Raw genomic sequence first — 15,688 nt, forward strand, 5'->3', positions numbered from 1 at the left:
CGAGCGCAAACTCGCGAGAATCGCGACCTGTTCATAAACAATTTCGCGTGTCACGTGTCGTTGAACCGCCACCACGTGTAGTAGAGGCGTGACAATACAAATAAATAGGAAGCATGCTGGCAAAATGCCAGCACGCGCCATTATGGATTCTGAAATTGGAAATTTATATCCCAATCGCGGTAAATAATCGAGAATCATGGAATGATCATTCGCAGATGGCGAGAAAGTTGGGATAGAAAGCAGCGATGGAACAATATTATAATCGTAAGAGGTCGAGAAATAATAACAAGTTAAAAATTGGAGTTGTAATGGAAAATTTGTGATTGAAGAGAAGATCCGTGGAGAAGATAGAAAGGATTGAATTAAGATTTCGTTCAAGAAAGAAGCACGACGAGATATATTGTCAGAAAAGAAATTAGAACTTATTATAGTTATTGGCAGTATAGAAATAAATCGAGGAAGCGAATTGGATAGATATATGTGCGATGACGTAACATGAGTACAACGAAAATGTGACTACTATATTGCAAATACAATCTCTGCAGATATGACGACATTCGAGGTGTCTCGCGTTGAGATTTTTTCAGACGTATCTCGTTGACTCCACTTCGTGTGTCTACGGTCGATAATCTCTCGACTTTTCTCTTGCTACATTTTCAACTCTTTAATGAGCTCGCAAACATTGAAATCTGTGCACGTATGATATTGGAGAGAACTGTGCCAGTCAAGATTTCATTATAATAAATATAATTTCATAAAGAAATATTTTATTTCGATATTTATAAAGTTAAGAAAAATAGCTAGCACGAAAGTCGTGGATTAATTCATAATTCGTAGCGAAATTTTCTTGAACGTGAAGAGGAAATTTTTCAAAATTAACAACAGATAACAGGCTGCTTTATGATTCAATATGTGGTTGCCGGTGATATCTATTTTATGGACTATCGTGAATTTGGTGCAGCGTAAATTTACGACAAAAAGTGTGATGTATTCTACGTTAAATGAAACAACAGGTAATTTTTTCCTTTAAGTTATTAGTCGAATGTTGACTTATATCTTATCTGAAAAAGATTATGAAAAGTTGTATATTAGGTCATAATAATCCGTGGCGGGAAAATATCGATTGTTCTCTAAATCTCGCAAAGATTTACGAGAATTTCAAACATGCGAAATTGCGTTTTACTGGGCTAGCTATCGATGCAAGTAGCGATTATACGATTTCTATTGTCATTTCTCAATCGTGATTTATACGATTCAGGTTAATGTCGTATCAGAAGCTCTGGAATTTGTTTCTCTACAGATCGCAGCTGTAATTTCCGAATACCTAATTGGCTAATTAATCGACGAATAATTGAATTGGTGGAATGTCTTCTGTGTTATCGTTACAATTATATATATACGATAAATTATATTGAAGTAGCATAAGAAAATTTAATCCATCTTTTGAATATTACACAGCTTTAATCATTAAAATAATACCAACAAGATAGAACATTCACAAGAAATAACGAGCAAATTAATTATAAATTTTAACATTATAGGGATTCGACTTAATTGGATGTTTTAATTTATTCCTTGATTATACATATACATATTACATGCAAATATATCATCAAATATTCCTCTACCTTTATTCTTGTCTTTTCCTTTTATCTTCTTTACGTCGTATATGTTAAAATATTTTCCATGTTAAAACAGGATTGCTTAAGTTGATTTAATCTTGACTTGATCGAGCCACTTTGATTATCTGTTGACGCTTTGACGATTGATCCAAAAGCTAGTGAAGGCTCAATTTATATTTTTCCACCCAAGAATGATAAAATCTCTTTTCCCGGGGTTGGTGTTGGAAATACTTTTACTTACGTACTTGGCGAGTTTGAGGAATGGTGGAGGATTAAAAGAAAAAAAGAATCGGTACATGTATGAGTTTTAAGAAATAAATGGAGCCTTGAAATAGCAGAATTTGCCTCTATCCACTTCGGAATACTGACATCATCACGAAACCTTAGAATCTCGTGTTCGATGTTAGATAAGTTCGATATCTTCAAGACTTCGGTTTAATTCTCGGTGGATCTTTCACGATTCTGAGCTCATAAACCTCGAAGTCCTAAGATTCTTTAATGGTCTCAAGATATATCCTCTGGTTCAAACGCTAATCTCGTAGAACTTGAAGTTCTAAGCATTTCGACGTGCTCTTTGACGAGTGTATCGAATTTTTAGAGTTCGAGCTTCGATGATCTTGTTTTCACAGGACTCAAAGGGTTTAACAGGGTTTAACGTTCTTAAGGTGGATGCTTCCACCGATCATCTCGGGATAGTTATTTCTACGATCCTCGAATTTAGTTTCTTCAATTTTTAGGTAATTTTAACTTCGAGACTTCATATTTTTTTTTTATAGACGAAGATATTACAGATATGATTCGCTTCTTTATTTGTTGAATTTATATAGTGATCCACTTATGTAATTTCATTCTTATTATGCTATACTTATCTATCTTCTCATACTCTTGTAATATGAAACTTGCTTCGATCCCTTATGCATCACGTAATACGATGACGTTATAAAATATTTAATATTTAATATGGCAATGCTATTGAAAATTTGAAACGAACTTTTATGAATAAATTAACGCGTTAAATATTGGTAAAATATTCGCAATATAATCGATACATCGTGATTTTTACAATCATTACAACGCGGTTCGTGAAATCTCTTTTGATAAAAATCATTTCGTAATATAAATATAGTTATATAGTGTGATAAAATTTTAAGAAAACAACGTAATATCTTGGATCACTGTATATAGGAAACAAATGTTAAATGTGATTAAGAATTCGATCGTGAAAAGCTCAAAACGTTGCAAAATTTCAGCTGTAATTTATCTCGGGAATCTTGGCAACGATAAAACTCTTAGGAAGTTTTCGTCAGACAAGAGAAAACGTCGGACAAGTACGATCAAACTGATAAAAATTGGCAAATTACACGGGTACATCTGGCCATGATCGACCATCTCGTTTCCCAGATTCTAGACAAAATTCAACGAATAAATTGGCATCGTTGAAAGCTCGAGACAAGTCTGATACGTCGCATTAACGCAACTAAATATCTTGGACAATGTTTGACGAATGAATCGATAATAACCGAATTCAAACACGCTGCTCATCGCGCGATTCTCTATATCATTGCTCAGCTGTTATCTCGCATTCCTTTCATTCATCTTCCCTTCTACCTTCTTCTCTCTTCTTCGTGGCTTTTTCCACCAGCCAGGTTGGACCGTGTTCATCTTCCATGCTCGTTCATCGAAGCTCCTTTTCTCTCTCTCTGCCTTTCCGTCCTCGCCACTTGTGCGTGTGTCTACCTTCAAAATTTGCTCGCGACCACCCAGACGTGACGTAGATGCCCGCTATTCTGGTTACCGTGTGACGTCGTCCTCACAGTGTTCAGAAATAAACTCGAGTGGCAAGATGCTGCTCGTTGTGCGGCCTCTTTCTCTCGTCCACCTCTTTTAACCTCCATTTGTCACTGTCTTCCCTCTTGGCCCGCGGTGATTCGCACCCAATTCGACGATTATTGTGTCACGGACAAGCACCAAAGCAGAAAATTAGTAGACCAATTTAAATTCGCGCCCGGTGATGTTAGTTGCACGATGAATAAACGAGAGAGGGCGAGTTCCTTGCTCGCTCGATCCCTTGCCTAGAGCCACTGTTCCTGTCGTTAAAACGATTAATAAGCGCACACATAGTTGGCAAACGATGGCATAACCTTGCGCCACATTTTCTGAAATGCGACATTCCACCAGTGAATACCTTTGGCCCATTGTTTTTCAAGGAAATATTTCTTTCTTCTTATGGATAACAATGATGTGCATTTTAATAATTTACAATGATTTACAATTGAAGATTGAAAATTAAAATTTATCCCTGTGAATTATATAGATTTTAATATTCAAATAAACGGATTTTAATATTCGCTCTTTAAATATTCAATTTCAAGATACAAGAATTACGGGAATAATTTATATTAGAGCAGATCCAAGAATAAGGTGGTTTATCGCTCTATATTTTTATGGGATTTATGATCTCCAGACATCCTTTAACGAGTTTCTTTACTTCCTCCAGTCTTATAAATGTTCGTCCTATCCAAGTTTTCAAAGTTTCCTCTCTTGGATACAATTTAGTTAAACTATTTTCAAAAAAAGAAAACAAGACTTTACAAATATTACTGTCTCAAAGTTTCTGCATTTCTACATTAACTGTATCTAAAACAGTATATTCAATTCGCACACATTTCACGACCGATTTCACCGATTTCACAATTCAAATTTATTTATTCATTCTTCCATCTGGAAATGAAATTATAACATTACGACTGAGATCATCTTCCTCTCTCTCTCTCTCTCTAAGAGATCTCGCGTTTTAGCGAATTTAAAAAAAAGGATCGTTACAATGTTCCGCAGAATGTTTCATTCTTCTTTGTTCTCGATTATCAGGAAACTAGTTTCATTGGACGAGTCGTTAGAAGCTGCGGGCATACTCCCAGGGCAATCCAAACAACGGTTGAAAGTTACATTTGTTTGTCGACCAGTCGGGCATGGTGTAAACGAGCGGCTCGTTCGTTGATAACAAAAATTTAATTAGAGAGATGCGATTCACTTTACAGTTGTGGACGGTTTTTCTTTTCTCGGATAATGAAGTAACGCCGGCAGCTAGCCACTCGTGCTTTACCGTCTAAGGGCCGGAAAGGAGGGTAAAAAGTTGTGCTTTAGGTATACGTACGACCTAACCACCTAACCACCTTTTCTCTATTTCTCTCTCTCTCTCTCTCTCTCTCTCTCCCCGTTAAGCGAACGATGGACTATTTCATCGTCTCATCGATCTGTTTCGTCATTCTTGCGCTCCTTTTTTCTTCTGTCGAATCCTCCTCCATCTCGTCCTTTGATCTATCTCAGTTCGGGGAGAAGGAGGCTTCCGCTTCCCTTCCAGTGTCCTCTCTCTCTTTTTTTTCGATTTCCTCGGTTCTGGTTTTCTGGCGTAAATACATTTCCGCATAGAGAGCGCCACTTTCAAACTTGGCGATCTTCTCCCAAACCATTTATCTTTTATCCTTGTAAATGCGGTACTCGGATATTCTTGTCTTTGTCCTGTCCTCGCGTTGCACGGCAAAGAATAGAGATTTACCAATCCTCTCACTCGTAACGTTGCTCCTGTTAGGATAATGAAACTATTTGCAACAACGATGACTTTGCCGTTAGTATCCCAGATTTTCTACGTTTTCCCCTTTCAGGATGGATTTAGTTAGAAGTTTTTAATCCAAATATCAAACCTCTTCTCGCAGATGAAATGAATATTTCAGCAATGTGATACCGGTTCAATCAAATATTTGCATTATTAATTAGCTTGTTAATTGTTCCAGATATTCGAAACGATATTTGTAATACCATTCACGATGGAATCGTTCTATTAGAACAATTCGAGAAACAAAGTATCGTTTCGTTCTATTATTTTCTTTCTCGAGTACGGAAAATTCATTGTTCCTCCCGTGTATAATCCTCGTTTTTGAAAAAAAGAGAGAGAGAGAGAGAGAGAAAAAAGACACGGTTTACGTGCCACGGATGGGGAACAGTCGACAGACAAATAGCAGTCTAAAAAATTCGTTCTGATTAAAAATTCTTCCTTCAATCCGATGGGATACGTTAGCGTGAATACGTTTCGTACGAGTAGCTTCCTCTTTTCTCTCTTTTTCTTTCTCATTTTTCTTTTCTTTTTTCCTTTTTTTTTTACTATTCTTTTACCCCATTTTTTTCAAACGGTTCTTCGTTATCGTCTTTTACGGTCAGCCTTTACATTTTCCAAGCCGAGTGACCGCTTTGTATTAAGCAACGTCCAGTAATTAGGTACGTAAGGTGTCCATCGAACTTGTATCCTCATAGTCGATTTTCTTCTTTGCCCACGAACCCGCCATTTTCGAGCTGATTTTGAACCGGCGGTGAATGTTTCTCTCCTCTTTATTACAGCGGTGAATTTTTGTCGTCAAAGCTGGCAAAGCCCTTGTTCACCAACCTTCCCTGTTTCGCGTCTTCGCATCGACGGGTTTAATACCGCTCCAGGGTTAACGGGCTGGGTACAAAAATATTTCTCTCCAAAGGCATGGATGCGTTCGCGGAAACGCGCGTTTTTCCCCGCCTCCCTTCGTTTCGTCCCCTTTTCTCCTTCGCGGATCGTGGAAAACGCGAACGTTTAATCGATGTCCCATTTTTGCGATTATTTTTTTACAGCAAAAATATTATAGGCTCGGGAGTAATTTAATTATTCTTTTTAAATCGAATTATAACTTATAACTATGATTTTTGCACACTTGTAAAAATCTCATAAATATGAGAATATCCGATCCTCGATCCTGCATTTGTGAAAACGCGAATGATATCGTTTAAGACGATTTTGATCGTAGAAATACATTTGTCCATTGGATATTCGTTTGAAAGGGCGGATAAATTTCGAGAGTTTCGAGGTTTCAGGCAGCTGACCTCGGTCAATTTCCTCTTCGTTTTTTTGTGTGACTTTTGTGCAAATTTTGTGAAGCACCGTGGTTCGGTAAACGTCGAAATAATTTCTGGATTCGAAGTTAGCGAGAAGTTTCTTCTTTGACGTTTTTTTCAGTCCGACGTAATGTTATTTATGGTTTATGTAAATGAGAATCCGTAACGAATATCCCCTCTTGTTGATTCTAATTCTTTGCGTGGAAAACAATATTTAATAAATATATTTAAAATATTCGTAGATATATTTTTAATATTTTAGATGGATTCAAAATTATTTTCAAAAATAGATATTCTTTAGAGATATAGTCATATGAATATAAATATGATAATTCTTTTGAAAGGACAGAGATAATATTTTATACGCATCTCACTGCGAAATGTTCTCACGATTCAGTTCCATCTTCGAGGAAATTGGCTTAATTATGCTTCTCCGGTATGCAGGTAACGTCGAAGATAAATTCTTGCTTAAATGTCTTATTGAAGTATCTTAAAATAGGTCAAGGATGTAACAAAATATTTCGTGTTTTATGAATTGTTAAAATCATTCATAAGTTGAACAACGACGTACTTATTTATTTACAAAAATTTAAAGAATTTATTCCTTTTTTTTATCGATGGACGAAATTGAGAATTGATTTCGATTTAGTTTTATTTACATCTTGGAACGAGAATAAATATACTATAAAACGAATACAATCATAGATGAAGTATGGTAGCAGCTGGTCGTGATGCCTTTTCTGATTCCCAATCGTCCATTCGTGGAACAATCGGCGAGAGAGATCTCATTACCTCTCGCCCGGATATAACGTCGTTTTCCTTTGACGCCATCGTTCGATGGGTTCACTTCATGCAACCTCATAAACGATGAAAATAGGTCAGGAATAAAGTTATTTCGACGTTGTAAGAGGATCGTTGGTTCCTTTGTGTCGCTGATATTGCACTCTTAATAACTTATGTCGCGAAATTTCCTCCAGTGTCCTGTGAGAATTCCTTTCCTCGAATTATATCGGTACTCAAATATTTTTAAGAAATTTGCTAGAATCTCTTGCGATTAATTGGAATCTAAAAAATACTTAAAAAAAAAAATACGAATCTTAAGAATCTTTCGAGAAAAATTTAAATACATAAATTAGAAAGAATTCATAATTATCCTAGAATTCTAAAAATTATTCGACAATTATCGAGAAAGATGAACGTTTTATAGAAATTTTCAATTGTTATTTTCTCGATTTTATCTCGATTCCTCATTGATTCGGTTATTGCGTGTATTCGAGATGCGCTTGATCGAGACTTGGTTGATCCTTGGTTTATTTTCACGCTGATGGATCGCGCGCTGGTTTTCGACGGGAACTGTAATCTATAAAGATCAGAATATAGAAAGCGAGATGGAAGAGGGAGATGGGCGCGGTTATATCACGCTGCGAGGTGATAAAACCACTAATTGTTCGGCGAGAAACTTGGCGTCGCGCTATATTCGAGCATCGACTACTGAAACAGCTGCGCTTCAGCGTGTAACATTGCAACAAAATTTTATCGAATTACTTAGAGTTTTAAAAATCCTTTAAATCGCCCCTGTTACAACGAATTCTAAGACAATAACGTTTTCTTTGTCTTGTGCTTGATAGGTGAGTGTGACCAGTTCGTGGGGTGCAACAAGGTGGAAATCATCACAGATTTTGCGCCACGTACCGCACGAAAACACGCAGGTAGGAAATGCATTATAAATCATTTATCACGCACGTAGGTAACGCGCGAAAGAGAGAGTTAAATTTGACGGAGGATTGTACAACAGGGTGAAAAATGATATACGAGTTTTTAGAAACAACTTTATAAGCGTAGCACACATTTTAGCAGTTATAATATACGTAAAAAAGTCTGGAAATATTCAAATATTCTATGCTAGAGATCATGCAAATGTTAACTCGAGAGATAGTAAAATCGTAGAAAAGTAAAGTCTTGGAAGGGTTTGTGATGTTTGCCCGTTGGCTGAGCTTTACGAGTGAAGAAAAGCACTGGTTGGTAATGTTGGTAACCGGTCAAGCCGCATTGTGCTCTCCATTGCAGTAGATTCACACATTTACAAGTCTCCTCGTACGTGTGTTATGCAAGTCGCGTTTTCATATATGTATGTGGTGAGTATGTGTGTGTGTATAGCGAGTACAACGATTGGAACGATAGCACTGTATGAGAAATGGTGCTATTAAATTCGACTGCAGTCGCATCGTGCGGCTTTACACTTCTTTATGCGGCATACGCAAATCAGAAATGCGTTTGGTCATTGTTCGCATTATCATTTTTTTAACGCGAGTTTCCCATTATATATATATATATATATATATATATAAAATTTCAAATTCATCGAATATTTTTATATAAATGTGAATCAGAGATTCGTTAACATTCTTTTATATCATTTCAATTTTAATTATTTATTTTTTACTATTTCTTTCTTTTTGGTTATTTTACATTTTTTTTCCATTAGAAAATACTTTAGCTGTACGATAAAAATTATTTAAAAGTTATTAATATATGGAAAATATTTTTAATGTTAAGAAGAATTATATTTTTAAATCTAGAAAATTAGATTGATCGAAATACGCAAAGTTTTTCCCTTATTATTCGTCACAGAGAACATATTTACATTGGAAAGACGAGAAAAGGGAGAGGGGATAGTCTCTTATTATCCTCACGAATCGTGCTCGAATATATAAATAAATATGTATATTGTACAAATCGACGAAAGTAAGACGCACAACCTTGATTTCAACGTTAGTATGGTCTCGTCTGTGACAAGGGAAACATCATACGGAAGTTCTCTCGGTTATAGAAACGAATAAGATCGTAAAAAGGGAACTAGAAAATATAACACGGAACATTTCCAATTCAGTTTTCGATATGGTTCAGTTTTCTGTAATCGTCATAACAATCGGTGTCAAAGATCTCGTTTTCTTTTCTACGCGAAACGATATGTCATTGGAAGAATGATGATTTGCCAAGTCAGCAGAGATTCTCTCGCCTTTATTCGTTCAAAGAATCGATAAATTTTCTTTCTATTTTTCCACCTTCGTATTCTCAGTTTCTCCGCCTCTATTCTTTTTTCACGTTATTGTCCGACACTCTGATTCAGAATATTCCTGATCTTAAATTGTTCTACGATGCTTATTGATTTCATCGTGTATTTTCCAAGCATAATTCGAGTTCAAATTTTATTAGAATTTTAACGCATTCGTTACGGGTGATGCGAATGTGTCTTGCGGATTTTTTAATTCGTGGCGCGTATGGTGGCCTCATAAACTATTTTAAAAAATGCGAAAGATGAAAAAGAGTTTTCTACGTACTTGCATACGAGTTAAATACAAATGTCATCATCAGCATGCATTATTTTCGTTGCTTTTTCACCATTGTCTTCGCTGTGCATTTATCAAAAATATGAATATCCGCCAGCGAATTAAAAAAAATGTTGAACCAATAATTGCACGTCGAAGTTTATGTTATTGACAACAATTTATAATAACTCTTTTAACGTGAAAACTTTTTTTTAGTTTAACGAATTTTCGATTTCATAATGTTAATTTGTAGGAAATGGAGTTGGAGCGAACTGGGTCGTTAAGTTAAATACATACGAAACGCTTGTAGTAGACGCAATTGGATGCTTCCTTGATGTACGTCTTCATGAATATTTATCTTCTCCTTTCCTTATGAACATCATAAACGAGACTACGGTTTTTCTTTACACAAATTAACGAGCATCGTTGCTATGGAAAAACTTTTATGAATTCTTTTTTTTCTATTCCTTTTACGTGATATAAGGAATTCAATTTGGTAACTAATAATTCTTACCAAAGTTAGAAAGGATCTGCATACAATACTGGTATGGAAGTTTTAAAAGTTTCGAATCGAGCCAACGAAATAGTTAATCTGGACGAATTCCAATAATTTTGCCAAAGATGGTTCCTTTTTGGCCAATTTTTATTGTCACATCGAATTAATTCGACATTTCATCGTTTCTTATATTTCGTCCTCGAAATCTTTTATATTCATCTTTCATAGCTCTTATTTTTTATAAAAATAATATACGTATAAAAAAAAAATCTAATAATAAAATTTTCAAACATTTTCTCCAAAGAAAACAATTCCCCGAAAATATTCCACGTGTTGTTTTCTATCTTGAATTTGAGAGAGATCGAATGATTTATATCATGCTTTTGCAATTCAAAACAAGTATTCCCGTGCAAAACAGCTTTCAAACAACGTCGTACAGAATTTTACACAGAGCGTGAATAACGATGATAAACCCTATTTTTAAACGTTCCTAGGATAGATAGGCAGCCGCGACAAAGCGAGGCAAACGAGGAATCGGCAAAAAGTTTTTCTTGAGGGCTTTAAGAGCTTCAACTTTCTCACGTGTTTTCTACTACAAAGTCGCGGGAACTTGCGAATAACTTGGCAACTTTATTACAACTGCTATGACCGAAGCAACACTATTCCAGCCGCGGGTTAAACAGCACCGGTTAACAACGCTCCTTAACCGAGTGGTTGCACTCGATACGGTAATCAGGAATTATTGCCATTAGTCTTATCGTGCCCTCGCCTCTCGCTAAATTGCGCTCCACTCGATCGATCGACCTTTGTAAATTGTTCCAACATCTCTCTCTTTCTCTCTCTCTCTCTCTCTCGTTATCTTCGCAACGATTCTCGCAATGAAACGGAAGAGCCGATGGAAGTGATTTCGCGGTATGTTAATTTCGGAGGATCGTTGAATTAATTTCGAGTGTCTCTCACCTGTCGCGCCACCACGCTCCCATAGATGTTCCCTTTTGCTTTGTGCTCGAGCGTCCAATGACAATACACCTATTTAGTTACTCCGCTCTGCAGACTCTCTCTCTCTCTCTCTTTGGATCCTGGTTAAAGGAGATACTGAGTACAGATTCATGGTTCATTTGTGTGTGGGAACACCACGCAGTCTGTTCGTTTACCATAACTCAGGCGTATCCTGTGTGTTGTTGCAATTATAGCTACGTTAATTTCGTTCGCGTGTTGTTGTTGCATCGCTATTCTGTAGATCAGATTAATAGTTTAGGGAATTGCGGATAATTTAATCCCTTTCGTATCATTTAATTCCGGCCTCCTCTCCGTGGTCTTATTTGAGGTAGCTTGGTGGAAGTTGTTCGTGCGTTTAGTAATCGATCCGGGAATCTTTCCAGTAAGAAAATTTTGCTTTCATTATGCTGGTACGCATCCGCGTTCGTGGATATTAAAATACTCGAACGAGATCATATAATCGACGCGGATCGTTGGTCAGTTACGTTAATTTCGTATTCATATGCAACAATAAATAAGAACTCGAAGAAAATAATAATATTAACATTTTGGGATAAAGAATCTTTACAAAGGAAGTGTGTTAAAGCGTTTAAAATGTTTCAAATTTCTCTTACTTTTCACAGCAGTATAAGGGAATTCGTAATAGGCAATTGAGGGTGAAACAGTGATTGAACAGTGATTCCGTCAATAATAAAATCGACAATTTTCTTCCTTTCGATTTGGCGTAATTTTAATACGTTTGGGTTTTAATTATGGGTATTTCTCAGGACTGATATCAGCTCGGTCGTGATACATATTTGATGCAACGTTGGAGCGGCGGTAAGCATCTCGCACCTGCACTCCCACCGCACTGCTGTATCGCTGCAGCTTTCCGTACAAATTACTCTCAACGAGGATAAATGGTAGCGATGTATTACGCGTAAATCATAAGTGTCGCCACTGAGCGTGGTAAAGAGTGTCCTATTCGTTTATAGTGAGGATGCGGCGCAATTATCTTGGCCAGCAACCATACGAATAAAATACTAGGGAACTGGTAAAAATCGAATCTTCCGCCAACGAGGGGAATTCTCCGTATCTCTTACCTAATTTTAATACATCGTGCTACTTTTGTTTAATCGTGGCCGACGAGCGTTACGCTCGGTCGAAATAACCTTTCTCTTCCAATTAGCGGATGGGAAATAAAATGGCCACGAGCCATTCGTTGCTCGTGCAACGCGTAAAAATACTACGCGTTTTGAACGCGTTCGCGTCGCAACTGCGGTCATTCGTTGCCAAACAAATTGTGGAAGGGTTAGGGAATGGCGGTTGTAACAAAGGGGAAGTAGAGGGATGGAGGATATCGTTCTAAAGTGGCGTGGATGCAATTTGCCGGCCACTCGTGCGCTATTTACTTCGAAACAATTTAGGTTCTGGTCGCCGTGGCGCAGTTCGTATACGTCACTGTCGGACAAAAGCCACGTTACATCCCTGCTATCTACGATCCTCCAAGGATTTTTGCCTTTCCTTCGCCTTTTCCGCCATCATCTTCGCGATCTTTCCAAACCTCGACCATATCGTTAAACTCCTTCAAGTTCTAAATTTTAAATTTATTTCTTCTGGCTTCCTGTTTTATTACACTTTGGAGCAACATTTTTCGAAACATCAAACTCGAATAACTTGCAAATAATTTGCGCAATTTTTTTTTTTTCTTTTTCTTTTTCTTTCCATTCATAGTGTTTTCAGTTATTCGTATTCTATGGAATATTAAATAGAGAATCAAAAAATCATTTTCTCGGCTGAAAATACAACTTTTTTCTATACTTCTATGGATTCGATAGAGCGATAAGATTGCGTGACTTGCTCCGATCGAGTAGATTGATGCGTTTCACAATCCCATCGTTTTTATTCCTGACTTATGGCCAGGGTGCAAGCTGATTCATTTATGAGAAGAGCCTCGGCAAGATGTCTGACCGTCTTCTAGGCGTGCAACCAACCGAATGGCAGGAAATCGATTTTATCTTACAGTACTTTTAAATATCGTTTCGTTTCTTCTCGTAGATTCGAGAGATTGTCGGCTCATTGAAGATTTCTCAGTGAAAATAAGATGGACGATAAAGGGGAAAATATTGTGAGGATCGTTTCAGAAATAATATTTGGAGAAAAATATTTGCTTTTTTAAATATTTTCTATATTTATCTAAAAAGTGAAAAAGTATCAGTTTTTCGATTTTTTTTTTTTTTTTAACAAATATTACCGTTTATACAGATTCGAACAATAATACGTATCGAGTTTCATATACATATCGGATATCGATGTGTATTATTCGAATTCGAATTGTTTTTTTCATCGTATCATGGAAACTCATTAAATCGTCTTCACTCCGATGGGTAGATAAATTGACAATGCATATTTATCAATTACATCGTGTCATTTTCTATTTTGATGAAAATATATTGAACGTGAATGCGTAGTAGTAGCGTCATTTCAATTTTTTAAATTTTAATCATCGGTTTGATAATTGTAAAAAGTATAATGAATATATCCGCGATCGATACTAATCGAAAGTTATTCGAACGATACGGAATATGATTGTATTATAGAAATGATCGATCGAATGGATAATTTTTTACGAATTATCCTGATTGTATTGTGTGAAAGAAACGTTATCCCGGTATATGTATCGTGTCAAAATCAAAACGTATCGACGGTGTTTCCGTTTGTTTGCTCGCGGTCCAGGAAGAAGAGAGGGGAAAAAAGATTGAACGGGTATCGATCAGAATTCTGGATATTATAAATCAAACGATAAACCGTTCGCGTGATTTCATCGTGTCGATAATAATATTTGATGAAATTTTCGACATAACTGTCTACAACGTATGAAATTATAATATTGATTTTACTCGCAAGCAATTACGATTATAATTTCAATTTTAAATAAATAAAAGGCATTCCCGTTAAGAGGAGAAGAAGAATGTAATAAACGCGAGACATTCGTTCGAATCATTCGTTGCGTAAATAAATTTTACATAAAAATTTCACTATCTATATCGCGACGTTTATTAATTCTACGCGCATGATTAAGTATCGTATATCGTGACGAATATTTTTACACGTTTATTATTATTTATCTTCTTTACGTAGTAAACGTTGCAACGTTGATCAGTGGTACAACTCGACGCGATTGATTTCGAAACATTTTTAACATTTCGAGTATTTATATCGAGGAACATTGATGATTATCATATTTTGAATATTTCATTTTTTTTCTCGCGTGTTATAGATACGACTGGACGTTTAACCAAACGCTCGGGCGCATTCAGGAGCGGTGATAAACCTTTTCGACTATCGCTACTTCTCATTCAGCTATGCCTGAAATCTATGCTAATTCGTGGGCATAAAATATTTGCTTTGACCCGCGCATGTACCGAGTCCACTTCGGAATTCGTGGCCGTACAATAGCGCGAGTTGATTTATGCGCGACTGACGAACAAATTCTACCCTCCTCGCGGCCTCGTGTATTACTGTTGTGAAATTTTATGGATCACCTTGTCATGTTAGTCACTCGTTTGATCGCAACGGGTAAGATCGATGCGTTGACCATCTCTCGAATCTTCGAATCTGAGTAAAAAATTGATGACGTGGTTATACCGTATTTGAACGAAATAGATGGAAAATTGGAGGGATGGTTTCAAAGATTAAATATTTGAAGCATCTTTTTCTTTTTTTTTAATTTCTAAAATATTTTTCAAATTTTTTCAAGCACATTTCGATCGAACCACCCTTATATATATTCATTGATGTAAGAATATTCGTCTCGTCGGCTCGTGATCTAATAACGTCGATGAATAATCACTTCACGAAACGGTAATCCAAAAAAGGAGAGTAATAAATTGAAAGGCGGACCCTTTTGGGAAAGGGAAAGGGAAATTTGTGTCAATTTCACGAACGCCTATCGAGCGCGAAAAGATTTTGCAAGCTCGGCTTTCGACTTGGTTGCATCTACTTGGCGGCTTGGTCCGCCCTTCGACCCGTCTCTCCTGTTAGCCGTATAGATCGCTGTATTCATTATTCTGGCGCTAAATCGTTTGTGAATAATGGCCTCCATGAATCTTTGCCCGTTTCGCGTAGCTGTACCGTGCAACTATCGTGTGCCACGTAAGTCCTCTTGCACCTAAGGAACGCCTAAATAACACAGGCGTTGAAGATTTCTCTCCACACCGTAAAAAATTACGGTATCCTTTATGAAAATTGAAATTAAGGAGGACGGACGTTTAAGAGAAAAACGTTGAAGAAAAAAAAAAAAAAAAAAGGATGATTTAAATCTTGAATACCCGTAATTACTATTCTTG

At 36.6% G+C, this 15,688-nt stretch overlaps 1 protein-coding gene across 5 annotated transcripts in view; it reads left to right on the forward strand.

The window, feature by feature from the left end:
• The first annotated feature begins 17 nt into the window (after window positions 1-17).
• LOC102674375 overlaps window positions 18-15,688 on the forward strand; it is a 234,505-nt gene continuing 218,834 nt past the window's right edge. For all 5 annotated transcript variants that reach the window (XM_031514921.1, XM_031514920.1, XM_031514919.1 and 2 more), the window contains exons 1-2: window positions 18-1,013; window positions 8,165-8,245. In XM_031514921.1, the coding sequence (XP_031370781.1) occupies window positions 911-1,013; window positions 8,165-8,245 (184 nt within the window). In that variant the 5' untranslated portion in view covers window positions 18-910. The remainder of the gene's footprint in view (window positions 1,014-8,164; window positions 8,246-15,688) is intronic.

The sequence above is a fragment of the Apis dorsata genome, unplaced genomic scaffold (assembly GCF_000469605.1).
Source record: "Apis dorsata unplaced genomic scaffold, Apis dorsata 1.3 scaffold_50, whole genome shotgun sequence".
Classification (NCBI taxonomy): domain Eukaryota; kingdom Metazoa; phylum Arthropoda; class Insecta; order Hymenoptera; family Apidae; genus Apis; species Apis dorsata.